The 15,484-nt window shown below is 40.7% G+C and overlaps 1 protein-coding gene and 1 non-coding gene across 4 annotated transcripts in view; both read right to left on the minus strand.

The window, feature by feature from the left end:
* Positions 1-15,484, minus strand: part of CKAP5 (cytoskeleton associated protein 5) — a 102,119-nt gene that overhangs the window by 10,469 nt on the left and 76,166 nt on the right. For all 3 annotated transcript variants that reach the window (XM_034644728.1, XM_002921626.4, XM_019802159.2), the window contains 9 exons: positions 15,119-15,207; positions 13,138-13,263; positions 11,757-11,906; positions 11,269-11,472; positions 10,924-11,059; positions 10,291-10,484; positions 9,178-9,350; positions 7,808-7,981; positions 7,467-7,587 (listed from right to left, as the gene is read on the minus strand). In XM_034644728.1, coding sequence (XP_034500619.1) covers positions 7,467-7,587; positions 7,808-7,981; positions 9,178-9,350; positions 10,291-10,484; positions 10,924-11,059; positions 11,269-11,472; positions 11,757-11,906; positions 13,138-13,263; positions 15,119-15,207 — 1,367 coding nt within the window. The remainder of the gene's footprint in view (positions 1-7,466; positions 7,588-7,807; positions 7,982-9,177; positions 9,351-10,290; positions 10,485-10,923; positions 11,060-11,268; positions 11,473-11,756; positions 11,907-13,137; positions 13,264-15,118; positions 15,208-15,484) is intronic.
* Positions 10,689-10,797, minus strand: LOC117796858. The gene has a single exon (XR_004621563.1). It is a non-coding gene; the product is annotated as a small nucleolar RNA SNORD67 (small nucleolar RNA).

A 15,484-nucleotide genomic window follows, 5' to 3' on the forward strand; every position in this document is an offset into this window, starting at 1 on the left:
CCAGGCGCCCTTGTGTCTATTTTAAAAAGAAATCCTTACATAATGTGAAGTAAAAAATGTCCTATTCACATCTAGGTCTTTAATCCATCTGAAATATACTTTGATGTAGGAAATAGCAACCTGTTGTTCCCATGGAAAATAACTAGTCCTAGCACCATTTACTGATTGATCTAGCTTTTACCAAGTGATTTTTAAGGTCTTTTCTGTGTTAAGTTTCCTATAGATGTGAGTCTATTTCTGGGCTCCTTGTTCCATCTCAATGGTCAATCTGCTTGTCCGGACCAATAGAACACCATCTTAATTACAGGGGCTCTGTAGTCATAGCTGATGCCTAGTGACACAAGCCCCCTCCACTGTGTTTTCATTGTTAAAAAGTCTTTAAAAAACTGACTTTGCTATTTGTAAGCCCTTTGATGTCCCATACAATTAGAATCCGCTTCACAACTGCAGAAAAACTGTTGAGATTTTTATTAGAATGGCTTTGTATAGGTTAACTTGAGGAGAACTGGCAACTAATAACCCCAAACTTTGTGAACATAGTATACTTCCATTTATTTGGAAATTCTCTAATGTCATTCAACTTTTTGGTAAAGCTCTTAACATATAAAATGCTTGATTTATTCCTAGCTATTTAAACATTTTTGCTACTGAAGGTTTTTATCTTAATTTTCTCGTAATAGTAAAAATATATATTTTATAATAGTAAATATACATATATAATATATAATAGTTAAAATACAACTCACCATTTTAACCATTTTCAAGTATGTAATGCAATGGCATTAAGTACCTTCACATCGTTATGCAACCATCACCACCATCTATTTCTAGAACTTTATTATCATCCTTTTTTTATTATAATAATATTTTTTTATTATATTATGTTAGTCACCATACAGTACATCCCTGGTTTCCGATGTAAAGTTCGATGATTCATTAGTTGCATATAACACCCAGTGCACCATGCAATATGTGCCCTCCTTACTACCCATCACCAGTCTATCCCATTCCCCCACCCCCTCCCCTCTGAAGTCTTCAGTTTGTTTCTCAGAGTCCAGTCTCTCATGCTTCATTCCCCCTTCTGATTACCCCCCCTTTCTTTATCCCTTTCTTCTCCTACTGATCTTCCTAGTAGAACTTTATTACCATCCTAAACAGACTCCATACTCATTAAATAAAAACTCCCCCTTCCCCTGTCCCCCTAGCCCTGGTAACCTCTTCTACTTTCTGTCTCCATGGATTTGCCTATTCTAGATACCTCATATATGTGGAATCATACAGAATTTGTCCCTTTGTGTCTTATTGTATGTAGCACAATGTTTTCAAGGTTCATCCATGTTACAGCATACATCAGAATTTCATTTCTCTTCATGGCTCAGTAATATTCCATTGTACCTACACACCACATTTTGTTTACTCATCTGTTGTTGGACCTTTAGTTGTTTTCCACCTTTTGCCGATTGTGAAGAGTGCTGCCATCAACAGCAGTACACAACTATTTCGGTCCCTGCTTTCTGGCAGTGGAATTGCTGGATCTTATTGTAATTCTATGTTTAATTTTGTGAGGAACCACAGGACTGTTTCCCATAGTGGTTGCACCACTTTATGTCCTCACCAGCAATGCACACAAGTTCCCATTTCTCCACATCCTTGCCAACGCTATTTAGCATTTTCAGAAAAAAAAATCCTAACGGGTGTGAAGTGGTATTTCATTGTGGTTTTGATGTGCATTTCCCTAATGACTAAGAATGGCAAACAACTTTTCATGTGCTTACTGGCCATCTATATATCTTCTTTGGAGAAATGTCAGTTTAAGTCCTTTCCCAATTTCTCTTTTTTTATTTTTTGTGGTTGAGTTGTAGGAGTTCTTTCTGTGTTCTGGATATTGATTCCTTATCATATATAATTTGCAAATCTTTTTCTCTCATTCTGTGGGATATCTTTTTACTCTTTTGATAGTGACCTTTAATGCATAGAACTTTCAAATTTTGATGTTCAATTTATTTTTTCTTTTGTTGCCACTGCTTTTGGTGTCATATGCAAGAATTCACTGCCAAACCCAATATCATGAAGATTTTCCCCTATGCTGGGTTTTTTGGTTTTTTTTTTTTAGGTTATTATAAAAGAGAGACATGGAAATTATTTACCTGATGAAAGATTTTGCAACTGCACTGGAATGGGCAGCTTTACGTGATGCCATTTTATTAATCATTTATTTCAGTCGACATACTTTCTAAGGATGTCACCATCTCTAAATAAGAAATAGTCCCTGGGGCGCCTCGATGGCTTAGTTGGTTAGGCTTCCAACTCTTGATCTTGGCTCAGGTCATGATCTCGGAGTCATGGGATAGAGTTCTGTGTAGGGCTCTGCACTCAGTGGGGAGTCTGCTTGAAATGCTCTCCCTCTTCCTCTGCCCCTCCCCCTGCTTGCTCTCTCTCTCTCTCTCTCTCTCTCGCAAATAAACCTTTAAAAAAGAAAAAAGAAATAATCCTTGTCATCTAGAACTACTTAGGTGCCTCCATTTTTTTTTTTTTTAAGATTTTATTTATTTATTGAACAGAGATAGAGACAGCCAGTGAGAGAGGGAACACAAGCAGGGGGAGTGGGAGAGGAAGAAATAGGCTCACAGCAGAGGAGCCTGATGTGGGGCTCGATCCCGTAACGCCGGGATCACTCCCTGAGCCGAAGGCAGACGCTTAACCGCTGTGCCACCCAGGCGCCCCAAGGTGCCTCCATTTTCTAAGAGAAGAACTCTATCTCCAACTTTCACGCTAACTGGTTGAATCGCTCTCTTTTTCCTTTAGAGCCTGATCCAACAGACTCCTATTGCTTGTAATAGTTTTCCTTGAGATTTTTCTGGAAGCAAAATGTCTCCTTTTGGTTGCAGTTTTGGCTGTACTCCTTCCAACTAAAACTCAGAGAGGGAAAGAAACTTTCTAAACGCCCGGCCTGCCATGACTCATACTCTGCTCTCAAGCTGCCACTGCTGCAAGGAGAACCCCCGCCCCGTTTTTCCTAAGAGTTTATAGCTTTAGCTATGACATTTATGTCTTTGATCCATTTTGAGTTAATTTTTGTATATAGCATAAAAGTCCAACTTCATTCTTTTGCATGTGGATATCCATTTTCCCAGCATCATTTGTTGAGAAGACCATCTTTTCCCCACTGAATGGTCTTGTCACCCTTGTCCTTCGACCACTAATTTGGTTTCTGTAGCGATCATCCTCTCCCTTCAGACCATCTACTCAATTTTAAAATTCTAAAACCATGGTGTTTTTTTTTTTTGTTTTTTGTTTTTTTTTTGCCAGAGAGAATCTTTATATGTAACAATAAATCCTCTTTAAGTACTCTTCCCACACCCTACTCCCCTCCCCTGTGGTCATCTTGTCTCCTCCAGCAGTTTCATTGTGCTAGGAGATTCCCATTCCGATTATTTTGTTTTATCCTTCTTCCCAGTTACTGGGTCTCTTATGGTGTGGTTCGTTATTATTCTTTACCTAGTCAGGATTCACTCCCGGGTCTGTCTTTTGGAAATCCTCAACTGTGGCAATCTGGGAATGGGAGACATAACAGTTTCTGCCCTTCTAAGTTTGTGGTATGCCAGCTGGCAATCTATCAGTCACATGGCGCAGCACCAAGGGCAGGCACTTCTGCTCTTCTGTCTCTGAAGGTACAAAAGCTAGAGACTTCCCAGCCTCAGACAGTGAATTCAGCCTTTTTTGTTTAGCCATCTGTAGTTCCCTGGGGGACCAGGGAGAACACCAGGTCCTTCTATTAACATTCATATAAACCAGTTGTCCTTTCTTTAGGAAAGGACAACTTTCTGCTGGTCTCCATGGATGAAAAGAGACCTCTTTTCAGGATTTTTGGTATTGTGATCTTGACACTTGTATATACTTCAGATACCACCTACCTGACCCAGCAGCTATTCTGCTCAGAAAAGGCAGATGGGTTTGGATTGAAGCTGACAGAGAAAGGCAACAGGAATGCATGCATTCAAGCCACTATTTTCTAGAGTCCTCTCCAATGTCAAAACTGTAACAGGAGACTATTTGTCAAACAGTAGCAAAAATCTTGTGCTAAGATTTCCAATTCTTCTATTTCTAGCCATCTGTCTTCATGGAGATGTCTAACTGGCTGCTCAAACTTAACACAGCAAAGACATATAGCTCTTAATTTCCAACTTCTCAAGACTGCTCTTCCTCCAGCTTCCCCGTTCTCAGCACCACCATCCATCCACGCAGGTGCTCAAGCCAAAATTCAAGGAGTTACTCTTGATTCTTTGCTTACCTTATTTTTCGCATCCCATCTGTCTCCAAGTCTTGTGGACGCTACCTATGAAAGATACCCTAGAACAATCCACTTTTCTTCCTCCCCACTGTGATAATCCTAGTGCATGTGATATTATCTTTCATATAAGTTTCACTCATAGCTTCCTAATAGATCTGGTCTTGAGAGAGTGGCCAGAGAGACATTTTCCAGTAAAAATAAAGTTCAAACGTTATAGAAATGTCGGGAGTATTGTAAAAGAACTAATAAAATCCCGAACCTTTTGAGAGTAAGTTGTCAGTGTGATTCTCCATGCCGATCTCACACTTCACTGTGTATTTCTCTGTCACGACATTCTCCTTCATACTCACAAGACAACACAAAATCAGGAAATTAGTATTGACGCGATCACCACCTAATCCTCAGGCCCCATCCGTCTTCTCCAATTGTCCTGATCACATTCTTCATAGCTAAAGGCCAGTGCGGAATCATGCACTGCGTTTAGTCATGTCTCTTAGTCTCTCTTCAGTCTAGACCAGTCCTCAGTCTTTCTTGATTTTCTTGACCTTGACATTTGGAAAATATCCCTTAGTTTGCTTTTGTTTGAGGTTTCTTCATGACTAGATGACATTAGGAATGTCGGCAAAGTGATGCTGAATTTTCACTGGATCCTACAAGATGGCACGATTTCACCTTGTCCTATTACTGATGTTCGCTTTGAGCATTTCAATGTGGTGTCTGCTAAGCTTCTGTACTGTCCAATTACTCAAAGTATTTTGTATTTCTTGGTCACTTTTTGTATATTAGTCCTTTGTATTTTGTGGGGAGGTACTAGGAAACTGTAAATATCTCATTTCTTTTCAAATTTTTAATTTATATGGGCATGCACTTGGTGGTTTCCTATTTTGTTAAATTTTGCTGAATAAATTTCCTGAATTTTATTCAGTTCATTGGGTTATACTTTGTTACTATCATTGTTGATTTTGATGCTCAAACTGTCCCCTGTTGAAACAGAGGGAGTCTGTTCTAGTTGGCCACTGGGTCCTTCTAACATGTCCCTGTCATTCTTTGAGCCTATCCTTACTGTCTGGTACAATATGATATTCCAGGATTATTTTGTACTTTTTCTAATTCAGCCCTAGAATCTCCTCCTCCTCCTCATTCTCTTTTAGTGGAAAATGGTATTTAAAAGCCAAGATTTGGGGGTGCTTGTTGTTGGGGTATTGCTGTTCTCAGGTCCTCTCAATGAAAAGAACTAGGGAATGTACGTATGTCATAGACATACATGTATATCTATAACATACATACATACCACACATATACACGCATTTAAATCGGTATTTACTTCTACATCTCTGTACTGAAAACCATTGAGTTCATAGTGCCACATCTAATCTAACTCTGGTTCAACACCAGAGTTCATTCTATTTTGCCTTCCTTTCATATTTGTAGCGCTATTCTTCTACAGTGAGAAACATGGCTTCAGGGGCGCCCGGGAGCTCAGTTGGTTAAGCACCTGCCTTTGGCTCAGGTCATGATCCTGGAGGCCTGGGATCGAACCCCGCGTTGGGCTCCCTGCTCGGTGGGGAGCCTGCTTCTCCCTCTCCCTCTGCCTCTGCTCATGCTTTCTTTCTCAAATAAATAAAATCTTAAAAAAAAAAAAAAAAGCGAGAAAAGTGGCTTCTGTTTTCCTTATATTTCTTCGACCAATCCCTTTGTATGTAACCAATCTCCCATCTTTGCCCCTAGTCCTTCCCCATGCAGATGCCTGCTTCTCCTGCTTCAGCTCTGACTCCCCATTCTGAGCCTCCCCAAGGTGGATGCCTACACCTTGCTCTACCAACTTACTGGCTTTAGGACTAGATTGCTAGGGAAGGGAGGAAGAAGAGAATGATTTGTAGGGGCACCTGGGTGGCACAGCGGTTAAGCGTCTGCCTTCGGCTCAGGGCGTGATCCCGGTGTTACAGGATTGGGCCCCACATCAGGCTCCTCTGCTATGAGCCTGCTTCTTCCTCTCCCACTCCCCCTGCTTGTGTTCCCTCTCTTCGCTGGCTGTCTCTATCTCTGTCAAATAAATAAATAAAATCTTAAAAAAAAAAAAAGAGAGAAAATGATTTGTAAAAAATGTGCAGCTTCTTGGAGTGCCTGGGTGGCTCAGTCGTTAAGCATCTGCCTTTGATTCAGGGCGTGATCCCAGAGTCCTGGGATCTGGGAGCCTGCTTCTTCCTCTCCCACTCCCCCTGCTTGTGTTTCCTCTCTCGCTGGCTCTCTCTGTCAAATAAATAAAATCTAAAAAAAAAAAAAAAAATCCATGCAGCTTCTTTGCTCAAAATTCTCTAATGGTTTCCCAACACATTTAAAATCCAAACAACCTACATGGTTTAAAAGTCTACATGGGATGTGAGGGTGATCTGGCTGCGACATCTGTCACCCCATTGATCGCCAGGGTTGATTCAGCTGATCTGGCTGGCTAGGTGGGTGTCCCCTTCCTCCTTCACCGCTCCATGTGCGTCCCTCCCGAAGCTGCGCACTCGGTCAAAGAGGACGACCTTCCCCGATAGAGGAGGACCGCTCTTCGGTCAAGGGTATACGAGTAGCTGCGCTCCCCTGCTAGAACCTCCAAAAAACAAGCTCTCAAAAGTCTACATGATGTGATCTCTGTCCACCTCTCAAATCTCATTCTGTACCATTCTCCCCCTTCCACGCCCTGCTCTGGGCTCATGGGCCTTGAATTGTTTCCTTGAATATCCGAGCTCATTCCTACCCTACAAACTTTGTACAAGCTGTTCCCTCTGCTTGCATTCCTGATCTCCAATCGAAGTAACTATTCAGCTCCTCTCTCCGATCACCCCATTTGAGTTATATTTACACAGCAGTTGCTCTTACCTGATATTTTCTTGTTTACTTATTTCTCTCTGTCCACTAAAACCTAGGTAAGTTCCATGAGATTTGGTCCCTACTTACTCAGTGCTGTATCTCCAGCCTCTGGTGAATGACTGCAGCCGTGAAGAGCAAGGATCTATGAGAGCCACCTCCTGGGAGGCAAGTAGTGACACTGAGTGGTCCCTGTGCACTTTCTCATCAGGGCAGTGCTGAATGCTGCCTACCTCCTTTAACTCTGTGACCCGTATGCAGCCACCACTCATACAGCCTCTCCTGCCAATGGAATCACTGTCATGGGTCACACCCCCATTACCTGTGTCAGAGCTTGGATACTCGTGTTGATGTCACCACTGGCTACTTGGGAGATAATGAAATTGATTGTGGAGGCTGTATTACTGTGCATGTCATCGAAATGTGGAGAAACAGCCCGGATTCTAGAGAGCAGAGCAAAGGGAAAAAATTCAATCTTTGTTATAAGACATCCAGTGAGTTGGAATTATGCAGTTCTCCACTAGCTCCAGATCTCAGTAAAGAACTGTCACCAGCCATACAGTAATCAGTTCTAAAAAGTTCTGACTGCACAGAAAGCTCTTTTCACGTATGCACTCTCATGAGCATGCACTGCTGACACTTACATGAAAGAGATTAACTTACTTGGGTTCGGGAATAAGGACCGGTTCAAAAATGTCATCCAGTTTGTGCTGAACAAGCTCTGGCATTTCACAGCGGACTGTACCATTGTCATTCTCAATCTCATCTAGATCCAGCTGGAATTCTCGGCGCACCATCTGGGCTGCCTCAGGATGCCCACTCATGCTTCGGGCTTGGCTAAGGGAAGCAAAAGAAGGCTCCTGAACTAAAGAGACTTCTGAACCAAAGAGCAAGAGTCGCACTGCCAGGTTCCCCAAAGCTTCCAGACAGATGTTCAACTTCTGGTTTCAGACCCCCTGAATGATTTAAGTCCTTGAGTCTAAGCAAGCGCTTTCAATGGGCAACAACACTGGTTCATGGACACCCTTTCAGCGGATCATTTTTACTTCTATTTACAGTACCTTCCAAATTATAAGTATTCTCTCTAGTTCACTAAATCCAACAAACCTTGCACTGCTATTCCAGATGGGGCAGAAAATAATTAATAAAAATATACTGACTCAAAGCTCTCTACTTGGGCAAAAATTTAAGAAAAAAATAGACTGGCTGGTTCTCTTCTGCCAAATTAACCAGTGTTTACGTTTTTCTAATCATAAGCATTCTTCCATGCAGTATTCGGTACATTTTAGACTTTGAGGGACAGTCAGTCACCTCTTTTTAGGAATATTCACTCTTGACAGGTCACGGCCAGCATTACACCTAAGCAATAGACATTTAAAGTTTCCAAATTCAAATTGGTTAATATTAGAGATTGGACATAGTCCAAAATAGAGCTGTCTTGCTCAGAAGGCAGTATTTTGAGTCCCTATGCCAACCCTGGGTTGCATGCATTTTACTTATTAGCTTTATCTGAAGAATAGGAACCTGAGCATGGCCAGGAATAACACAAGGACAAAGGTGAACCAATAATTTCACCACATGACATTGAGTGGCCACCTCTGCTAGCCAGTGGACTTCTGGGGAAGACTTGATTCGTGGGATACTGATGGATACCCTCTAACCTGTTTAGAGTTATGAACTCTAAACCAGTCGCCCTCCAGAGGGGATGAATCCAAGTCAGAAGTTAGAAAGATATAAGGGCCCTGCTAATGAGAAATTAGCAGGCAGTACTTACATCCTATAAGTGCGATACATAATTCTGTCCACGGAAAAGCAGTGAAAGAAGGCACAAGACTATTTAGAAGTGGTTTTGAGACAAAGACAAAGACAATGAAGACTGAAGGATTAAACACTGGCTACAAGACATTTCCCCAGACACTCTGGCATGCATGGTAATGGCTACAGGAACTCAAGATTATGTTACAGGACCAGCATTAAGCACACGAGGCAAAGACCACTGAGATGCTCTTAGACAACCATCTCCATCTACATACTTGAGTTTGGAGGACATGTCCTCGGCTGGTCCCTTGCGCAGCATGCTGGCGTTGGAGTTTACGCTCTGCGTGCGCGGAGGTTTCTCCTCCACCTGTTTCACTGGGGCAGCCGAAGGCCTCTTTGCTGAACGCTTAATCCTCTCCTCGAGCATGCTCATATCCTTTTCAGAGAGCTGTAAAGACAGGCCGAGAGGAATTTATTCGCATGCCCCTCTACCATAGTATGAGGAGAATTAAAAACCTAACTGGAAGACTCAAAAGTCAATATCCGTTCACGTACTGAAGCAAGCAGAACCTACTATGTGGGCTAAGTTTATTTTCAAAACACTAGCTACATTTAAAATCGATTATTGTTAAAACCTGCTATGGTAAGAGAATCTATGAAGGGAGGCAAGGATAAAAAAGGAAAGACTATTAGTAACTACAAATGTAAAGGTCGAAGATTAAATGACGCTTCCTCATGTTTACTGTGTCAGCACTAACTATGTGAGCAAAAGGCAAAGAGCTTCCCTGTTGATCATCTGTAAAATTCCCATCTGCTTTATCTCCTTCACTGACCTGTAGTGAGGATGTAAACAGATTAATCCCGGTAAAAATGTATAAAGCTGTGTAAACACATGTAATACTCAGAGGTCGCTGGAGTGAGGGACTGAGGTGCAACCACGAGTGGCCAGCTCAAAGTCAGCATCAGAAGCATCACCGTGGGTCTGCAGAGTGTGGCTCGTGGCTCTTCTCATCTGACAGGTACCAGAACCTACGTTATATACGTGAGTACTTGGTCGCTAAAAACTAAACGCACTACAAATTATAGAGCAGCTTTCTAGGCAGAATATAAATCCCAGACTAGCTCAGGATATGATTCAAAAACAGCTCTTGTTTCTAAAGCAAACCATATGAGTAGAAGGTGCAGAAGAGAAAATCTGGTTTTCACTAAGACATAGCATAAATTGTCCTACAACAATCAGATACCCTCAAGGCTTTATCTGGACTCTAGAACACACTGATGGGTTTATTAAAAAAAGTGGTAAAAACTTAGCTAGAGTTGTGATGGTATGAAAGCTGACTCTTAACAATTCACAACATGCTGAAAATGTCCAGAGAAAAGTCACTCACAGTTCCAATGAGTTTGAACACCTGATCCCCGTGTACGTTGTACACGGTGACGATGGTATTGAGGGCAGCGTTGCGCACAGCGTTGTCGCGGTCTCCTATGTGAATCGCTATCTCCTTTAAGGCTTTCCCTGGGGTTGGTTGGCAAACATTCATGCCGTAGGACTCGACCAGACACCCCAGTTCTTCCAGGCACTCTGATGGGGGAGAAAGGTTAGTGAGACCCAACACACACTCGGCTTAGAGACCTATCTTTACTAGATACATTTTCCTTGACCTACACAAAGGACAAAAATCTTATTCTGGTTCTAACTAGAATTTTTCTTGGTTTACCGCCTTCTGATAAAACACACCAACAAATAATAGTGTTACAGCAAGTGCTCCTGGAAGAAAGGGATGCCTGTGAGTCAGATGGCCCCTGTGCACTTGATTTTGTCACCAGGGTGGTACTGAGTGGTGCCCGTATCACCGATACTGTGCTCCACCAGAGTGCAACTCATCATTCTCACAGTCCACATCGGAAGCTTGGACTCGACACACAGACACGGAAGAAATGTCCTCGGTTCATCTACAAACTATTTCTTTCAGAGGTCACTGCAGCACAGACTTGCGCCTCAGTTTAAATTGTTGCTTCACCTGCTCTTTGCTTAGAGTTTTTGGATTTGGTTCCTTCCATGATGAAGGGGAACATCTTGCTGGCTGGGTAGACAAGGCACATCCGGTTCAGGATGGCACGGACATCTTTACGAATGACATCCTTTGGTTCTCCAACCTAGTTGACAAGGAAAATAACAACTGAGGCAGTTCCTGAGTGGCAAAGGGTCCTCCCATGCGTCACACATCTTGGAAGAACGAGGGCGCGGGAATGAGCAGTGGAAGGTATCATCACAGAATAAATGGAAAAGGGAGAGGGAATAAAGGATGGGAACTGAGGTCAGCTGGGAGCTTGGGCAGTGTTCTAGAGTGAGAACAATGCATTACCTTGAGGATGAGATAGGGGATGAAGGAAGATGCTTCATTCTCAGTAAGATGATATTCCTCCTCACTTAGCAGAGTGAAGAGCAACTTTAAATATTCTAGGGCTTTCATCAGGACGCTTGTATTGGTGTCAAAAAACCGCAAGGTAAGCCACTTTAAGATAAGATCCAGGCAACCAATAACACCCTCTTTTTCACTCTCCAAGTGCTTAAAATAAAAGACAAGTAAGACTGTATAAAAATTTAAGTTCTCTTAGGTAAGTACATTATAGATTTTACTAGAGTCCAAGAAGAAAACAGATTTTTAAGATTCTATTTAAGACCTAAAATTATGACAGTCATTTATTCTTTCAAATAATACAACAGCTCTAAAGCCAAAGAACATGGTGTATTCTAGTTCCTTCTCAAGTCACATTAACTTCTGGTTATTTCACAAGGTTCAGTATTTTCATGGATCTGAGATACGCATGTATTTATCTACTGCAAACCTACATCAACCATGACAGCAAGGGCTTTGTTATGATGCTGGAAGTCTGAGTGAAACATCTCATCTTGTAACCACTTAGCCACACAGCTAGACATCTGAGTCTTTAGTTGCTCAATGTATTCATCCCGTGGAGTAGTAAAATTCCACTTCAGCACCTGAAAAGCAACAGTGAAAAGGGACTATAAGATGTTCAACTGAAATAAGGCAGAGAATTCTATTTAAAGCAGCTGCAGAAATCAATGTAATAGGATATTTTAAAATCCGACAAGATTAATTTGTAATTAAATATGAATGCAAAAGGTATTATCAAGCAGGCATACTTCTGGAAGCTTAATTCTTAACATCTTCTACGAATAGAGTATTCAGCAATTCTCACTAGAAAAATCAATGCTCTATTATTGTATAACATGGTGGATGTTACTGGTACAATTTTAATAAAGGGAAAATTTGTAGTATCTATCAAATTAAATATGTGCATACATTCTAGTAGGAGTTTAATAAAGATATATTCGCATATGTGCACAAGTACCTATATTCAAAGAGGCTTACGACAGAATAGTTTATAATAGCAAAAGACTAGAAGCAACCTAAATGTTTATGTTGTGGGCTGGGGACAAAGAAAGGTACATACACATGATGTACCGATAAAGAGAATGAATGGATATATGCATGCAGTTATGTAATGACCTTTAGGATATTTCAAACATCATTAAAGAAAAAAAGCAAAATGCAGAACAAAGAGTACAGCATGTTCCCCTGTGTGTAAAAAGCCCTATAGATTTATACATATATGACTGTATAGTATGAAATATTCATATGTCTGAAGTAATACATAAAAACATTGGTAATAATATCTTCCCTGTGGAGGGAGACTAGAGGGAGACATGCTTTTAATACTACGCTCTGCACTTTTCATACTGCTTGAATTTTTTTTTTTAAACAACGTATATATTTTGACAAAAAAATTTAACTGCCTAATAATACCAAAAGAACATAAAAAGAGAAATGACTGAATTAGACAGATACAGTCACCAGATCCATCTTTTGAGGTATCAGGTACAAGAAGGATTAAATAAGTAGCCTACTACGGATGTGTAATTGATAAAAATCAGTGAATATTTTCCATTTTTTGATTATAAAAATTAAAACAACTTCTGTTTCTTTCCATTTGGAGGAAGAATAGGCAATAGCTCCATTCTATAGTTCCTTTGTAGGAACTAATGTTCCCTTAAACCTAAGAGAAAAAAGCTATAATTTATAAGCAAAAGATTCACTTCATTATTAGGTATTTCACAATGAAATGAATTCCAGACAGTAAAATTATTCTTGATTACAAAACAAAACAAGAAAACAAAAAACTCCTGAGGGTTCTTGTCCCTTCCTTACCTTTAATCCTTTTTCATCTTTCATTCTTTGCTCTTTTCCATTTGGAACAACAATGAAAATAGGACCAGATTTGTCTTCATCCTCCTTCAAGCTGGTTTTGCTGGGCACTTTCTTTCCTTGTGCGCTCTATAGCCGAGGTTCAGGGAACACTGGTTAGCTAGGCTACTAGCCCTTGGGAATATGATGCTATTGCCCGGTAAGTGGGCTCTCTATAAAACAAACACTCTCAATATTACATTCCCCATGAAAGAAACAGATGAGCCACAGAATCTTGCACAATCTTTCTGTACATTTCCAGAAATGTTTGTTTTTAAAGTAGACTCTATGCCCAACATGGGGCTTTAACTCATGACCCTGAGATTAAGGCTTGAGCTGAGATCAAGAGTCAGATGCTAAACCGATTAGGCCACCCAGGCACCCNCCCCCCAAAATTTTTTTTTTTTTTTTTAGAGAGGGAGTGTGAGCCGGTGTGGAGGTGGTGTGGAGAGAGAGAGAGGGAGAGACAGAAACTTTAAGGCAGGCTCCGCACTCTGAGCACAGAGCCCGACCAGGGCTCGATCTCACACCAAGACCACAACCTGAGCCGAAATCAAGAGTCAGATGCCCAACTGACTGAACCACCCAGGAGCCCCCAGAAATGTTTTTAATAATACATTCTCAAGTAACTGTGGGTTACCTTGGACTGGCATGTAATGTAGTTGGAAAAACTCTACTATTTATCATTGGTCTGGGACATAGACTCTTTACTGGATAGCTCTTATCTTTTCAAGGTTTTATTTATTTGACAGAGAGGGAGGGAGAGAGAGAGAGAGCACAAGCAGGGGGAGTAGCAGACAGAGGGAAAGGGAGAAACAGGCTGCCTGGTGAGCAGAGAGCCTGACATGGGGCTCGATCCCAGGACCCTGGGATCATGACCTGAACCGAAGGCAGCCGCTTACCCAACTGAGCCACCCAGGTGCCCCTGGACAGCTCCTTTCTTTCTTGAAATCTTCAACACCATTTACAGCTTTCCATATTAATGACATTTTGAATGGCATTTACACGTCTTAGTCAAGAAAGCTTTTCTGTTTCTCTGAATATAAAATGTATCACTATCACATGATAGCGAATCTGTTTCTAGAGAAACTTGCTAGAAACGTTTTAAATAATTATTAAAGTGGTTTTGAAAAATAATCCAAGATTCTGAATCTTTGTATCAGATGGAAAGAAAATAGTGAACACTCAGAATATGTATTTAAAGTAATATTTGAATTTCAAAACTGGAACCTTTATTATTAATATAAATGTAGCAAGAGTCCATTATTTCTACTAGGCCAGAGTTTCTTTCTAGTTCAAACACTGAAGTCATTCAGTTAAAACAAACATGAGATCATTTATGTGAAACTGCTTTGTAAACTGCAAAAGACTGGGGGAAAAAACTACAGCATTAAGAAGAGTCAAAAATACTTCAAAGCACTTGTGATCAAAATACTAAAATAAGCACTTGTTAAATTTGGGATGAGGACAGTGGGGAGGACAGGAAAAGAACAGCTTCACCGGACAGTTTAGAAGATAATTATCTATTTAAATTAACTCACTGTGTTAAAGGACCAGGCATAGGGAAGGAAACAAATAACTAATATTCAAACGAATGGCCAGAGTGCCCATTTTATGTGAGCATATAATAACAAATGTACTGGGGCACCTGGTGGCTCAATCAGTTGAGTGTCCGACTCTTGGTCATGATCTCACAGGCCATGAGATGGAGCCCTGCGCCGGGGCTCTGCACTCAGCAGGGAGTCTGCTTGAGGGTTCGCTCCCTCTGCCCCTCCCCTGGTTTGGGCTTGCTCCCTCTCTCTCTCTCTCAAATAAATTAATAATCTTAAAAAATAAAAAAAGTAATGTTCTTTCATACATAATATGATCTTTCCTAATAGAATGACTCAGTGTATAAAACACACTTACAAGCAATTCTACATCTAAGTATGCACAGTTAACATACCTTTGCTTTAGAGGAAACTCCTAGAGCTTTGGCCTTCTTCGGATCAGGCTTGGTTTCTACAGTGCTGGAAACAGAATCTTCAACAGGTGCTTTGAGAAAAAAAGGCATCTACTATAAATATAAACTCTAACTAATATCACTTTATTCTGAGCAGGTTAAATATATATTGATGAGAAAGCCTACAGTTTTAAATGTGTCAATTTAGAAAGTATTTTCAATTAGATTTTTTTCCTAATCTTTTTTTTCTGCTTGAATTCCTTTTTAAGTATACCCCTAAGAAAATAACTCAATAAATCTACATATACTTTGTCAACAGTTAAGTTGAAGTTTTAAAACTATTTTCTACATAACAGTTAAAAAAACCTC

This window comes from Ailuropoda melanoleuca, chromosome 16 (assembly GCF_002007445.2).
Source record: "Ailuropoda melanoleuca isolate Jingjing chromosome 16, ASM200744v2, whole genome shotgun sequence".
NCBI lineage: Eukaryota > Metazoa > Chordata > Mammalia > Carnivora > Ursidae > Ailuropoda > Ailuropoda melanoleuca.